Below are 16,407 nucleotides of genomic sequence, written 5' to 3' on the forward strand. Positions count from 1 at the left end.
AAGGGAGATTTCTGTTTATTTATTAATTTTTCCCCCCTTGCACTTCTATTCTTTTCACTCTTTTATTTATTATTAGGATTATTCTGATATTGTGTTTGGTTATAGTTGTATTCATGTGGTCAATGTTTTTATTACTACTTTATATTTTTATTGCATATTTATGTTTTGTATTTGACTCATATTTCTTGCCATTCTGTTTGTTGTTAAATTGAGGGCTTCCTGTTAAAACTTCATATTGTTCACAGTCGAGGGGAGAGGGGGCATAATAAATAAATAACATCTTTTTGGAGGAAAACATCAGGAGGAGGAAGCAGGAGAAGGACGACAGAGAAGAGGAGGATGAGGAATGGTGATGATAATGGAGGAAGAGAGGTTGGACAAGAAGAGGAGGAAGAAGGAGGAAGAGGATGAGGGATGATGATGATAATGGAGGAGGAGGAGGAGGTTGGACGAGGAGAAGGAGGATGCGGAGGAGGAAGAGGAAGAGAAGGAGGAAGAAGCAGAGGAGGAAGAATAGGAGGAAGAAGAGAAGGAGGAAGGAAAGGAGGAGAAGGAGGAGGAAGGAGAGGAGTTGGAGAAGGGGGAGAAGGAGGAAGAAGGAGGAAGAAGAGGAGGAAGGGAAGGAAAAGGAGGAGGAAGAGAAGAAGGAAAAGGAGATGGAGGAAAGAGAGGAGGAAGAGGAAGGAGAGGAGGAGGAGGATGATAAGAAGGAGGAAGGAGTTGGAGAAGAAGAAGGAGGAAGCAGAGGAGGAGGAGGAGGAAGAGAGGAAGGAGAGGAGGAGAGAAAGGACAGGAGGAAGAGAAGAAGGAAAAGGAGATGAAGGAGAGGAGGAAGAGGAGAAGGAAGCAGAGGAGGAAGAGCAGAAGCAGGAAACAGAGGAGGAAGAAGGAGGAAGAGGAGAAAGAAAAGGAGATGGAGGAAGGAGAGAATTTAGGAAGGAGAAGGAGAGGAGGAAGAAGGAAGAATAAAGTCCCAGTCTCAACCCCTTTCCTTGGGCTTTTGAAGCCTTAAAATCCTCCCAGCCAGCCAGCCAGCCAGCCTGCCTCCTCCAGCTACACCCAGCCTCTCTCACCCCAGATTTCTTGACAAACCAGCTTAGCGGCTTCGAAGCCCTGAAAGGAGGGAGGACAACACCACAAACACCTCAACCCAAAGTCTGCTACGCAACCCGCCTTCCCCTGGGGCGGTGTGTGTGTGTGTGTGTGTATTGGCAGGACCTTGAAAGGAATACCTAGATATGGCCCCCTCCGCAGGGTGGAAGTGGGCCTGTGCCCCCTGGTGTGTGTGTGACACACCCATACCCCCCCTCCACACACACACACACACACACACACACACACACACACAATCGCACCACTGGCTGCTTCTGCAATACACCAAATGCACCCAGAGCCTTTCGGAGCTCCCACATCCGTCCACCGTGATAAAGAGGGCCGGTTGTGTTTTCGAAAACGCTGGTAAAGAGATGGAAGGAAGCTGGGGAAGAATGCACGGGGGGGGGAGGGAGGGGGGGCGCAGAGGTTGAAGAAGGTAAAATGCAAACATACCAAACTTGGGCCGGTCCAGTAGAGGAAGAAGCCTTGGGGATCCACGCGGAGAGTCACCAGGACTCGGCTGGTCGGTTCCTGGAAAGGGGAGGTGGGTAAAACAGAAAAGTCAAAAATCTGATGATCTTTTTTCTTGCAAATTAGGGGTTATTGCTAGTGTGGAGGAGAGTGAGAATGAGAGAGAGAGAGAGAGAGAGAGAGAGAGAGAGAGAGAGAGAGAGAGAGAGAGAGAGAGAGAGAGATGATTGATAGATGTATATTAGATAGAAATTGATAGTTAAATGATAGCTTATTGTTAGAGATATAGAGATAGAGATGGGTGGATGGATGGATGGATAGACAGACAGACAGACACAGATAATAGATAGATGATAGACAGAGATGATAGATCTAAATGGATGGATGGATGATAGACAGAGATGATAGACAGAGATGATAGATAGATAGATAGATAGATAGATAGATAGATAGATAGATGATAAGAGATGACAGAGAGATAGATAAAGAATGATAGACAGATAAATAGGTATGATAGATATGATTGATTGTTAGAGATAGACGATTATAAATGATTGATAAATGATAGATAAATGATGATTGATAGATAAATGGTAGATAGATGTAAGATAGATAGATAGATAAATAGAGAGATAGATAGATAAATAGATAGATAAATAGATAGATAGAAATAGATACAGATAGATAGATAAATAGATACAGATAGATAGATAGATAGATAGATAGATAGATAGATAGATAGATAGATAGATATAGACTGACAAAGAGATGGATGGATAAATGATTGATAAACATATGATTGGTAGACAGAAGATAGATGAACAGATGATAGATAGACAGACAGACAGACAGAGATAAAGCTTTTGTGCACATTTAAAAAACTATTTTCCTTTTTCAAGATGGTGAACAAAGCATCATTTTTTTAAATAAATCAGTAAATAGGCAGGTTTATGTTCATGTCATAACTTTGGGCCCGTCATTCTTCCCGTCCCAACCTCCCCTGAAGGGCTGTGATGATGAAAATTTAGAGGAGAAAAATGAAAGTTTCTTTTTAAAAAAAGACACGGGAAAGAATTCTTCTTCGCGCTTACTGACAAAGTCCTCGGCTTACGACCGCAACCGGGGGAAGGGGGGGAGCATTTCCAATGCTAGGCAAGCATTCCCCAACCCAGCGCTGCTTTAAGAGGGGTGGACTTCAACTCCCAGAATTCCCTAGTCAGCAGGCTCTCACAAGTAATTCTGGGAGCTGCCCAGACATAGTCCATGCATCTTAAAGTTTGACAAAAAGTTATCTAAAGCAATGCAGAAGAATATTTCTGGCTTCTGCCCCTGCAGATATTTTAAATGTCCTTGAATATCTGGCTTTTTTCCCAGGCTTTAGTGTAATGGCTGGGCCCCTGTTAGTTTTTTTGCATATTTTTGCAAAAGTTATGTAAACGTTTTTTTTCTTTCCTAAACATTTGTATGCATTCCCCCCGCCCCCTACCCTCTATTTTACTATCTTTACTTTTGAAAGGATAGGCTGCCCCGGTGCCCGGAGATGTTTGAAACGAGGCAGCCTCTAAATTTAATAAACAGGGGGAGGGGGGGAAATAATAAATAAAACTTAAGAAGTTCTTTTGAATGGGAGGAAACTTTTCCTCCCCACCCTAGAAAATGTGCCGGTCTAAGCTTCGTTTCACGAAAGCTGTGTTAATAATCCTTTTATTATTATTCTTTGCAGAAAGTTTTTTTTTTTAAATTTATGCATTTAATCCTTTTGCTTTTGACTTGACTTCGTTGTTGCCACTTAAAACGCCCCATTTGAAAGGTTGGACAAGGCTGCCCATCCGTTCACCTGCCATTAGGATGATGCCCAGGAAAATTTATCGCATCTGTTTTTTTTTTTTTTGCTGGCTTTGAAACCTCCATTTCCCTTCTTATGCATTTCCCCTGCTAAAGCAATAATGACTCAAAAGTGAAAATAGTGGGATGATGTATCACGGGGCAGGCTTTAAAAGTAGAGTCGGGAACCTGTTTTTTGTTTTAAAGTCATATGGAAGACTGAATTCCCAACAGTGGGACGAAAATCCCACTGTTATGGGATCGGTACAACATCTCAGGGGCGACAATAGTGGTCATCTCGAGGAATTCTTTGCAACGTCTGGGAATTCGGGCGGAAGTTTGAAATATACAGCAAACTGTTTTGAAGATTAAACATCAGGGTATAAATCTGTAGCTAGCATTTTTCCCAGCTATCGTTATTTTATTCATGCTTCCTAAATATTGGAAGACTGCTATCAATGTTTGTGTGTGTACGTTTGTATATGTGTACACACACACACAATAGCAGTCATGTGTGTTCCAGTATTTGCAGTCTTCCGATATCTCAGGGGCTGCCCCAAAGAAGAGGGAGTCAAGCTATTCCCCAAAGCACCTGAAAGGAGGTTTTTAAGAAGAGACTGGAGAGCCATTTGTCTGAAATGATCCAGGGCCTCCTGCCTGAACAGGGGGTTGGTCTAGAAGACCTCCAAGGTCCCTTCCAACTCCGTTATCTTGGTTAAAACCAGACTCCAATGTGCATTGCGCCAAACCAGCCAGCCAGCCAGCCCTCAAGAAACGCTCTCGCGATTCTTTTTTGCGGCCGAAAGATTTCTCAGCTTGCAAACTTTCCGTTTCAACCAAAATGCAGCTGGGAAATTCAGGGAATCTTCGTCTGACTTCCCTAGAAGCAACTTGGGAGATTTTGGGGACTTGGGAAGGAATCTTTTCGAGTTTCCAATCCTTTGGAAAGATATGGTGGCTGCTGAAATACCATTTATGCACAGAGAGAGAGAGGGAGAGAGGGAGAGAGAGAAGAGAGATTGGGAGAGACAAGGGGAGAGAGAGAGAGAGAGAGAGAGGAGGGAGAGAGGAGGGAGAGAGGAGAGACAAAGAGAGACAGGGGGAGAGAGAGAGAGGAGAGAGAGAGGGAGAGACAGAGAGAGAGGAGAGAGAGAGAGAGACAGAGAGGGAGAGAGAAGAGAGAGAGGGAGAGACAGGGAGAGAGAGAAGAGAGAGAGAAGAGAGAGAGGGAGAGGAGACACAGAGAGAGGAGAGACACAGAGAGAGAGACAGAGAGGGAGAGAGAGAAGAGAGAGAGGGAGAGACAGGGGGAGGGAGAGAGAGAGGAGGGAGAGAGAGAGGAGAGACAAAGAGAGACAGAGAGGCAGAGAGAGAAGGAGGGAGGGAGGGAGACAGAGAGAGAAGAGGGAGGGAGAGAGGAGAGACAGAGAGACAAAGAGAGAGGAGAGAGGAGAGAGAGAGAAAGAGGAGGGAGAGAGACACAGAGAGAGAGAATGTCACACATGCCATCAAGGGCTAGGAGCATCCCCAGGGCAGACAAAATTTCTTCCCCAGCCAAGATTTTTAATGCAAACATGACCTCAGCCTCTGCGTTCGCACGCAGGAGCCAGGAAAAACAGGCAGCAAGTCGATGAAAAGATTTTTAAAAGGGGAGGGATGTGTATGTGTTGCTGATTAAAGTGATTTGAATCGGCCTCTCTTTGCAAAAAAAAAAAAAAAGTGAGAGAGAGAGACAACCCTTTCCACCAGATTTCACTCGCGCCCGGCTCTCATCGCACACACCCAGAGCTTAACCTCGCACTCGCTCCTTGCCCTCCGGACCGTTATCTCTGTGGGAACCTTGGCAGGGGAGACTAATCCCTGCTCTGCCGTGGGTAATAAAAATGATAACTGAAAGGACAAAGAGGTGTCAGAATCCATTTGCTCAGGCTGAAAGGGGGGGGGAGTTCTCTGTTGTGGAACCCCCCCCCCCGACTCAAAGATAGGAGCCAGTGTGCAAGGGGAGGAAAGGAGACCACCAAGCAGCCTATTTAATTCCCAACAGGTGGGGAAGGAATTGCAAAAGGAGGAGGACATTATAAAGCTCTGGAAACCCTCTAAAGAGTTATCCTCCTGCTGTAAATAACCCCAAGACCCCCTGCTAATATTTCAGGACCCCCCACCCAAAGACCAGTCTATGGATGAAGAGCCTGTTTTGGCTATCAGATACTGTCCTTCTCACTTTTAAAGCAGCGTTTCTCAACCATAGTGACTTCAAGATGGGTGGACTTCAACTCCCAGGATTCTCTAGCTAGCATGCTTTAAGGTGGGTGGGCTTCTATTCCCAGAATCCTGTAGCCAGCAAGGAATTCTGGGAGCTGAAGTCCACCCATCTTAAAGCAAGCCAACTGGGGGATTCTGGGAGTTGAAGTCCACCCATCTTAAATCAAGCTGAATGGGGGATTCTGAGAGTTGAAGTCCACCCATCTTAAATCAAGCCGACTGGGGGATTCTGGGAGTTGAAGTCCACCCATCTTAAATCAAGCCGAATGGGGGATTCTGGGAGCTGAAGTCCACCCATCTTAAAGCAAGCCGACTGGGGGATTCTGGGAGTTGAAGTCCACCCATCTTAAATGAAGCCGAATGGGGGATTCTGGGAGCTGAAGTCCACCCATCTTAAATCAAGCCGAATGGGGGATTCTGGGAGTTGAAGTCCACCCCTCTTAAAGTTATCAGCACTGGAAAACACCATTCTAAATCAATGCAGGAGGGTTTGGGTTTTTTTTTTTTTTGAATTTTTTGCAATTCCAGATGTGTTCACTTCAATTCCCAGAAATGTCCACTAAAGCGATGCTGGCTGGGGAATTCTGGGAGTTGAAGTCTCGTTGTCCCCCTCCTCCAAAGTTGACCAGGTTGAGAAAACATTTCTCGAAAGGCTTAAAACCAAGAAGCCAAAGCGAGTTTCCCAGCGTGGCTCAAATCCCTTTGGAGAGAGAGAAAGAGAAAGAGAGAGAGAGGGAGAGAGAGAGAGAGAGAGAGAGATATGACACGGTTTGCGTGCAGATGTGACCCTTGGCGGATCTATGAAATCCTGGGTTTTACTTCGCCTTGGATTCCCTGGGAGATTCCGCCCTGCAGCTGCCTGAGAAGCCAAGATGGGAAGGATCAGTTGGCAGAGAATCCGAAAACAAGTTTCTTTTGGACTTATGCAAATATTTGTCAAGCGTTCTTTTCACATCCTTCGGGCAGGAAAAGGGGAAGGGAAGGAGAGGAGAGACAGACAGACAGAAAGGAAGATAGGAAACTCTGGGCTAGAGAGTCGTGTGACCCCTCATTCCATTTGGTCCCACCTGTTGCTAAGGGGGTCCCCAGCCCCCTCTGAACACCCTTCAATCCTACCCCAGCCCTCTCTCTTCTTGCCATACGGCCTGCAGCCAGCAGCTGTTTAATGAAGAGAAGGACTAGGAGAGACAGGATAGCAGCCTTCCGTTATCTCAGGGGCTGCCCCAAAGAAGAGGGAGTCAAGCTATTCTCCAAAGCACCTGAAGAAGCAGGACAAGAATGGAAACTAATCAAGGAGAGAAGCAACCTGGAACTAAGGAGAAATTTCCTAACAGTAAGAACAATTAACCAGTGGAACTACTTGCCACCAGAAGTTGTGAATGCCCCAACACTGGAGGTTTTTAAGAAGAGATTGAACAGCCGTTTGTCTAAATAAAACACCCCCTTTTTGGTCCCAGGAGGAGGCTCCAGGCCCAAAACAGTGAGTGTGCACGCATACACGGGAGGTAGGGGAGCATGGGTGGTTATGCGCGCATGAGCGGGGGGGGGGGCATGCACCCTGTTGTGAAAGCTTTTGGCACGCCGCAACAAAAAGATTAGCCGTCACTGCCCTACACCATTACAGACACATGGCTGCGTAATGTCTTCTTAAAAACGTCCGGTGTTTTGAGCATTCACAACTTCTGGTGGCAAGTTGTCCCACTGGTGAATTGCCCTCACTGTCGGGAGATTTCTCCTTCGTTCTAGGTTGCTTCTCTCCTTGAAGACCTCCAAGGTCCCTTCCGACTCGGTTATTCTAGCATACAGTTCAGCCGTTGCTTTCCTCCCTTACCCAAGGTCTGGGTGAACACCGCAAAGGAGAAATGGAGGCCCGCAAAAATGGAGATTGTGTTTGCAATCCACAACCAAGTCCCTTGCAATGCCACAAACCGCACACTTCCTTCTGCACACAGCTGTAAGACGGTTTGAGATATGATTTGGAGAGGTACAGCAAAACCTCTCTCTCTCTCTCTTATCTATCTATCCCTCTCTATCTATATCTATATATCTATATTTATCTATCTATTTATCTCTATCTCTATCTATCTATCTCTAGCTAGCTGTCTTTCTCTCTCTCTATCCCTCTCTATCTATATCTAGCTCTATCTATCTATCTATCTATCTATCTATCTATATCTATCTATGTATCTATCTATCTATCATCTATCTATCTATCATCTATCTATCTATCTCTAGCTAGATAGCTAGATAGATAGCTCTCTCTCTCTTATCTATCCCTCTCTATCTATATCTATCTATATCTATCTATCATCTATCTATCTATCTATCTATCTATCTATCTTTATCTATCTATCTATCTATCTATCTATCTATCTATCTATCTATCTATCTATCTATCTCTATCTCTAGCTAGCTATGTATCTCTAGCTAGCTAGCTGTCTCTCTCTCTCTCTCTATCCCTCTCTATCTATATCTATCATCTATCTATCTATCTCTAGCTAGATAGCTCTCTCTCTCTCTCATCTTTCTCTCATCTCTCATCTATCTATCTATCTATCTATCATCTATCTCTCATCTATCTATCTATCATCTATCTATCATCTATCTATCATCTATCTATCATCTATCTGTCTATCTATCTATCTATCTATCTATCTATCTATCTATCTATCTATCTCTCATCTATCTATCTATCTGTCTGTCTATCTATCTATCATCTATCTATCTATCTCTCATCTATCTATCTATCTATCTATCTATCTATCTATCTATCTATCTATCTATCATCTATCTATTTATCTATCTAGCCTTATTTTTGGGGAGGCATTATTTTTGAGGTGCAGGAGGTGGCAAACGTGGTCACCTTATGGCTGCTGCTGTGTTGCAATATTTTTGGGGCGGGCTCATTTTAGCGCATGTGCTCAAAAGCCCGATTGGGCTTATTATCCAGGGAGGGGTTTTTTTTTGGGGGGGGGGGAAACCGGGTACATATTTTTCTGAGCCACTCTGAACTTTTTCAATCGGTGTGGGTCCTCCTTCTCAGTACCCCACCCCACCCCTTTTGATTTTTCTGGGTCCCTCGGCACCAGAGGCTCAATTGGATAGGATATCTCTTTATTTTACTCTTTTTCTTTTCTTGTTTTTTTTTCATTTCTAGCCTCAACTTGGCTACTTCCTTTTTTGGGATTGGAGAGAAGGAAGTCAACTCACCCCCGGGGCGGATTGCGAGAGGCTGTTGAAAGTTGTGAAACCCCCGCAGCGGAGAGCCCCCCCCCAGGGAACGCATGAACCGGAGTGTGTGTGTGGAAGAGGGGGGGGGGGGAATGGGAGATAAGTAAGAACACTTAGCCGAAAAGGCACCGGGAGGCTTTAAGGAAGAAAGGGGGAAAAAATGTGAATTTAAGAGATGAATTGGGATATTTGGGGGAGATACACAGCTGGGAAGATTTCACGGAAGGAAAACAGCAATGCCGTTTAGCAATGCACCTCTAACCACTTTTTCTAAACCTTTACTAACTTTTAGTCTTCTCATCATTCCTATCACCCATCTCCTCCCACTTATGGCTGCAGGACTGTAACTTTATGGCTTGTATCCAGGGGTGAAATTCAGCAGGTTCTGGAGAACTGGCGCGGAAATTTTGAGTAGTTGGGAGAATCGGCAAGTGCCACCTCCGGCTGGCTCCAGAGTCTGTTGGGAATGGAGATTTTGCAATATCCTTCCCCTGCCATGCCCACCAAGCCACGCCCAGAGAACCGGTAGTAAAGAAAAAATTAAATTTCACCACTGCTTGTATCCTTACTATTGATATTGATATTGTTTCCTGATTGCTTATTTGCACCCTGTGGCTATCATTAAGTGTTGTACCTTATGATTCTTGACGAATGTGTCTTGTCTTTTTAGGTACCCTGAGGCATCTGCCCCAAAGACAAATTCCTTGTGTGTCCAATCACACTTGGCCAATAAAGAATTCTATTCTATTCTATTCTGAATCCTATTCTATTCTATTCTGAATCCTATTCTATTCTGAATCCTATTCTATTCTATTCTGAATTATATTCTATTTTATTCTGAATTATATTCTATTCTATTCGGAATCCTATTCTATTCCATTCGGAATTCTATTCTATTCTATTCTGAATCCTATTCTATTCTGAATCCTATTCTATTCTGAATCCTATTCTATTCTATTAAGAATCCTATTCTATTCTATTCTGAATTCTATTCTATTCTATTCTGAATCCTATTCTACTCAATTCTATTCTGAATTCTATTCTATTCTATTAAGATGGGCGGACTTCAACTCCCAGAATTCCCAGCCAGCTTTGCCACTTTGTGGAGGTTTCCGGGAATTGAAGTCCCCTCATCTTTTATGGTTGCCGGAGTTGAGAAACACTTTTCTGAATCAAGGGGGAAGATTTTTGGAGTGGGGACAATTCCAGATGGGTGGACTTCAACTCCCGGAAATCTCCACTGCAGCAACGCTGGCTGGGGAATTCTGGGAGTTGAAGTCCACCCACCTTAAAGTGGGCAAGGTTTTCACGGCTCCAATTCCCACCCACCCATGTCTCCAGCTTCAGGCAGAGGAAGTGACGCGCCAAGGAGACCCCCAATTAGTAAGGTCACCACAAACACCAGGAAACCATTGGCACATTTAGGCAAAGAAATAGGCCTACGAAGCTAGCTTGGTGGGGGCCATAGGAAAGTTGTATGGAACAAGATTTTGGAGTGGGGGGGGAGAGAGAGAAGAGGAGAGGAGGGGGCCACTTTCTAAAAGGACCCAGCAAACCTCAAGCAAGGGGGAGGGTCTTTGCTAGGGGAGGGGCTCTTGGAGAAGGGGGGTTTAGAGAAGGGGGGGCAAGCAGGCCAACTCAAAGCCAACTAGTGGGGAAGGTTGTTTCTGTAACTCCTCCTCCCCCCAAAGAATCAAATAAAGCAAAGCTTGCAACCTGGTGAATTGACAGGTAAGGAAGGAGCTAAGAATGGGTGATGGACACATACACCCCTTGCAAAAGAGGGAGGGGTCTTCTGACCGGGAGGGGTGAGATGCCAGGAAAAGAGGGAGCCAGATTGCGGGAGGAATTTGCATAAGGAAAGGGTTTTTTTCTCTCTCCCCCAATTGTGTGTGTTGTTTTTTTTAACATTCCACCCTCCTGCCGCTACAAAGAATTAGGAAGTTCGGAAGGAAAGGAATTTTTAAGAGCGTCTTACGAAATTAAAGGGAGGAGGCGCGGGGGGGGGGAGAGAGAGAGAGAGAGGGAAAGAGAGAGAAAAAGAGAGAGAGAGAGAGAGAGAAAGAAAGAGAGAATGAAAAAAGGAAAGGAAGGAAAGCGGAAATAAAGAAATGAAGGAAGGAAAGAGAGAGAAAAAAGAAAAAAAGGAAAGAATGGAAAGGAAGGAAGGAAAGAAAGGAAGGAAAGAAAAATAAAAGAATGGAAAGAAAGGAAAGGAAGGAAGGAAGGAAGGAAGGAAGGAAGGAAGGAAGGAAGGAAGAAAGAAAGAAAGAAAGAAAGAAAGAAAGAAAGAAAGAGGGGAACCAATGGACATTCCGGCTGTGGTGGTATCCTTTGCGCCCCCCTCCCCTACAGCAGCAGATGGGAGGGGGGGGGCATAATTCAGTAGAAAGTGAAAGGACTTTCAGGGAGGATGAGCTCTCTCTTTCTCTCCCCCCCCCTGCCCAACAAAGTGCCAGCGAGAAAAGATGAAAAATAATAATCCAGAAAAGCGTTTGTTTGTCTGTCACTCCCCTCCCTGCCGCGTTCTTAAGAAAGTAGGCGGTTCCCCCACCTCCCCCGGATGTAAAGACAAGGGGGGTGCAAAAAAAAACAGGGAAAGTGGGGGAGGGAGGGGAGGGGGAGGAGTGTCTCTTGAAAGGACTTGCAAGAAAAAGGAGGCAAGGAAAGGGGGAAAACAAGAAAAGTTTGTGCCTCTGCAAGGTGTAGAAGGAAGGAAGGAAGAAGGAAGGAAGGAAAGAAGGGGAGACGGAGGGAGCTAAAGAAAGAAGAGAGAGGGAAGGAAGAAAAAAAGAGAAGAAGGAAGGTAGGAAGGAAGGAAGGAAGGAAAGAAGGGGAGACGGAGGGAGCTAAAGAAAGAAGAGAGAGGGAAGGAAGAAAAAAAGAGAAGGAAGGTAGGAAGGAAAGAAGGGGAGACGGAGGGAGCTAAAGAAAGAAGAGAGAGGGAAGGAAGAAAAAAAGAGAAGAAGGAAGGTAGGTAGGAAGGAAGAAAGGAAGGAAGGAGGGAGGGAGGGTGATTTGAGAGGGGAGGAAGGAAAAGAGAAGGAGAGGAAAAGAAGGAAAGAGGGCAGAAAGGGAGGGAGGAGAGAGGAAGGAAAAAAGGAGAGAAAGAAGGAAGGAATGGAGGGAGGGTGGGAGGAGAGAGGAAGGGAGGAAAGAAGGAAGGGATAGAGAGGGAAGGAAGAAAAAGAGAAGAAGAGAAAGAAGGAAGGAATGGAGGGAGGGAGGAAAGAAAGGAGTAGAGAGGGAAGGAAGGAAAATAGGAGAGAAAGAAGGAAGGAATGGAGGGAGGGTGGGAGTAGAGAGGAAGGGAGGAAAGAAGGAAGGGATAGAGAGGGAAGGAAGGAAAAGAGAAGAAGAGAAACAAGGAAGGAATTGAGGGAGGGAGGGAAGAGAAAGAAGGAAGGAATGGAGGGAGGGAGGAAAGAAAGGAGTAGAGAGGGAAGGAAGGAAAAGAGGAGAGAGAGAAGGAAGGGAGGGAGGGAGGGAGGGAGAGAGTAGAGAGGAAGGGAGGAAGAAGGAGAGAGCGAAAGAAGGAAGGAGGGAAAAGAAACCAAGGGAGGGGGCTCACCTCGTCCCACTTCATGAACTTGCTGCCCTTGATGAGGGTCTCCGGGACGCGGAGGGGCTCCAGCTGGAGCGCGTGCACCCCCGGGCGCGCCCCGGCCATGGCTGCGCGCTGCTGGCGCCGGGACCACTGCCGCCACCGCTCGTCTCTGCCCGCTTCTTGGCCGCCTTTCCCAGGGCCGGAGCCTCCGGAGGCAGCGAGGCGGAGACTGAGCGGGGGTGGGTGGGTCCGGGCCAGGGGAGGAGAAGCTTAAAGAGGCCGCCCCGGTCGTCCCCGTCCCCCCCCCCACTCCTGGGGAGGAGCGCAGAGAAAGTTGGCCAACTCTGGAGGGAGAGGCGCCGCGCCGCGCCCGGCTTCCCACGGGATGGCAGGACCCGCAAAGCGCATCGTTCCCCGCCGGGGATGGGCTAGCTAGAAGCCAGACTCATGGGCTTTAAGGGGAGGGGGCTTGGAGGAAGGACCTCGCAGGGTTTGAAAGTGGGGGGGGGGGGCGGATAAAAGCGAAAGGAGGGGCCGGAAAAGTTTACAAAGTAAATTTTGGAGAGGCGTAAAAAAGACAAGCAGAGATCCAGGGTGTCCAAAAAGGCAGTGAATCGTTCAGTGAATCCTCGATTTATGACCAGCATTGGTTCTGGGACGTCCGGTTGCAGAGCGGGGCGGTTGTTAAGTGAGTCACGTCCGATTGCACAGCATATTTTTTTTGCTATAGTTGGTTGGTCACGTGGGATTCCTGCAAACTCTTGGAACACATTTTTCTTCCCAATTTTTTCTTCGAAAAGTTTTTTAAAATTTTGCATCTCTTACTTATAGTCACAGGTCTGCATTCACATAATAATTTGTTCTTCTTTATATTTATCACTTTTACACATTTCTTTGTCCGTATAAATACACATTCTGGGTTTGCTTTGCTTACCATCCCCTACACCTCTTTTGTATTTTCACTACGCAACCTTTTCTTTCTTTTCTCCCTCCCTCCCTTCTCTACTTCCGTCCTTCCTCCTCTCCTTTCCTCCCTCTTCCTTCTCTCCCCTTTCCTCTTCTCCTCTCCTGCTCTCTTCCTTTCCTTCTTCCCTGGCCTCTCCCCTACTCCTCTCTTCTTCCTCTTCCCCTTCCTGTCCTCTCCTCTTTCTCCCTTCCATCTTCCTCTCCTTTCCTCCCTCTTCCTTCTCTCCCCTTTCCTCTCTTCTCCTCTCCTGCCCTTTTCCTTTCCTTCTTCCCTGGCCCCTCCCCTACTCCTCTCTTTTTCCTCTTCCCCTTCCTGCCCTCTCTCCTTCTCTTTCTCTCCATTATTCCGGCTTCTGCAACTTTGCACACGTCCGATTTTTTATTTTATTTTTGCACGCTCTACGCCTGTTTTTATTTTTTATTTCCAGGCTCCTTGTTTACGTCCTTCGGTTCCTGCGCTGACATGCTCCGCCTAACCCTCTGGAAGTTCGAGAAAGTGAAGTCGGCTTCCTTCCTGGATCCCGGCCAAGTTGGCTTCACGCTCGCACGCTGTTTTAAATATGTTTGGCAAAAGCCAAAACAAATCTCTCTCGGACGCTTTTCTTGGTTTCCTAGAAATCCTGAGCTTTCCAAGCAACCCCACGGCCGTGACATTTCTAATTTTAAAGTTTCTAAACTTCGCTCCCACGAAGACGGACTCGCAGCAGCTCGTTTAGTGACGGAGGTTACACCGGGATGTAGGACTGCTTTTTCACACTTAACACCGTTGCAGGCATCCCCCAGGGACGCGGTGGCTCAGTGGCTAAGACGCTAAGCTTGTCGATGAGAAAGGTCGGCAGTTGGGCGGTTCGAATCCCCAGCGCCGCATAACGGAGCGAGCTCCCGTTCCTTGTCCCAGCTTCTGCCAACCTAGCCGTTCGAAAGCATGTAAAAAATGCAAGTAGAAAAATAGGAACCACCTTTGGAGGGAAGGGAACAGCGTTCCATGCGCCTTCGGCGTTGAGTCCTGCCGGCCACATAACCACGGAGACATCTTCAGACAGTGCTAGCTCTTTGGCTTTGAAACGGAGATAAGCACTGCCCCCTAGAGTCAAGAACGAATGGCACAAATGTGCAAGGGGAACCTTTATTTTTAAGAGACATTTGACAGCTCCAGTCATACTTTATCATGCCGGCAATACTTGGCAAGAATGCATGAATGAACTAATTGTCTCTCCTGCAAACTCCACTCCCCTTTCGCTCCTCTTTTATTTCCTCTGGGAGGGGCCATTCATCCTCCACCTGTGGCCTTACTCCCAAGTCTCCCCCTGTTCTTTAGCTCTTCCCTTCGTGTCTGGCAACTCTGCGCATGCGTACACTGGGAACAGGCTCCAGCTGTTCTTCTGCCTCACTGATGCCTGACTCTGAAGGCAGCTGATAACTGTCAGACGGCCCTGGCCCCCTCTCTGCCTCCGACACAGAGCCTTCATCAGAGCCTTCCTCAGACTCCGGGACTGGCCCAGGTGCCTCCCCAACCTCCTCGCCGTCCGAATCTGCTGTCAGCTCCGCTGGCCACTGGCAGGCCACAACACTAACTTTGAACGGTCACTAAACGATTTATTGTTAAGTCAAGGGACTACCTTGTACCAGCTAACTCAGACACTGCTTTGTAAGCTGCAGTGCCGCCTTTGAACCACTGGGTGATGCCCAAGCGGGGTGATGAGAAGCCACGGCATCGCCCTCTACTGGTGAAGAAGTGACGCTGCAGGGTGTGAAGAAACTGATTTGAAGCCGAGCTGTTTCCCCGAGGGAACATGAGGCACATAATACAGCAATTCAGGGTGGATTTCTTTAGAAAAAGGAGTTAAAAGGCTCTTTTGTCTCGGGTGAAGCAAAGCTTCGCTCCCCCTTCGCTCCCCCCCCCCCCCCCCGCCACAGACCTTTTGGCCAAAGGCGTTTTTTAATTACAATGAGGTCTTAGAGAAATAGCGTAGAAGATGGTTTTGGTCTCTACTGCCTTGAGGGATGGTCAATTCCTAAAGAGTTGCTTTAAAAAAATGTAAAGAGAAAGAGAATGGGAATTTTCTTTCTTTCTTTTTCTCCTTCCTTCCTTTCCCCGCTTTTTCTTTCCTTCATTCCTTCTCCTACACCATTTTCCCTTTCTTCCTGCTCCCTTGTCTTTTTGCTGTCTTATTTCCTTCATCCTTTCTTCTTTCCTCCCTCCCTTCTCTTTCTTTGTCTTGTTACTTTCATCTTTTCTTTCATCTCCCTTTTCCCACTCCTCTTCCTTCTTTCCTTTCTTTCTTTCTTTGACCTTACTTTTTCATCTTTTCTTTCTTCATCTTCCTTTCCTCCCTCCCTCCCTTCTTTGACTTTCTACTTTTTTCATCTTTTCTTTCTCCAGCTTCCTTTTCCCACTCTCCTTCCTTCTTTCTTTGACTTTCTACTTTTTTCATCTTTTCTTTCATCTTCCTTCCTTTTCCCACTCCCCTTCCTTCCTTCCTTCTCTTTCTTTCTTTGACTTCTTACTTTTTTCATCTTTTCTTTCTTCATCTTCCTTTCCTCCCTCCCTCCCTTCCTTCTTTGTACTTTTTTCATCTTTTCTTTCTTCATCTTCCTCCTTTTTCCCACTCTCCTTCCGTCCTTCCCTCCTCTTTCTCTTTCTCTCTCTCTCTTTCTTTCCTTTTCTTTCTCTTCCAGAAGGCACCTCTGAGGTTCTGCAGGTAAGCCAGTTATCCAGTTCCAAAAGGATAGGAAACAAGTATTTTATAAAATCTGCCTGTTTTTGAGCAAAGCATCCATCCATCCCATATCTGCTGTGGGTGGGCATTTTGTATCACAGACCCCCACTCTTTTTAAAATCACAACTTACAAGTCCGCGGTTGAATAGAGCAGAAAAGCGGGGGAGTCAAGAGTGAACCAGATTCTGGGTGAAGGAAGTAAAAGGTCCCGTGCCCCCCAATTTCCTGCTTGTGGCAGGGGATGATGGGACCTGCCATCCCAGAGGGCTACAAGCTGCGAGGTTGTAGAAA

At 46.4% G+C, this 16,407-nt stretch overlaps 1 protein-coding gene across 1 annotated transcript in view; it reads right to left on the reverse strand.

Annotated features, from left to right (window-relative positions):
• The window catches only part of PLCB3 (phospholipase C beta 3), a 43,493-nt gene extending 30,839 nt beyond the window's left edge, over positions 1-12,654 (reverse strand). Inside the window, exons 1-2 of the mRNA XM_081967893.1 lie at positions 12,455-12,654; positions 1,549-1,626 (exon numbers count right to left, since the gene is read on the reverse strand). Of these exons, the coding sequence (XP_081824019.1) occupies positions 1,549-1,626; positions 12,455-12,553 (177 nt within the window). The 5' untranslated portion in view covers positions 12,554-12,654. The remainder of the gene's footprint in view (positions 1-1,548; positions 1,627-12,454) is intronic.
• Positions 12,655-16,407: the final 3,753 nt, after the last annotated feature.

This window comes from Natrix helvetica (genome assembly GCF_964273705.1).
Source record: "Natrix helvetica genome assembly, chromosome: 16".
Lineage (NCBI taxonomy): Eukaryota > Metazoa > Chordata > Lepidosauria > Squamata > Natricidae > Natrix > Natrix helvetica.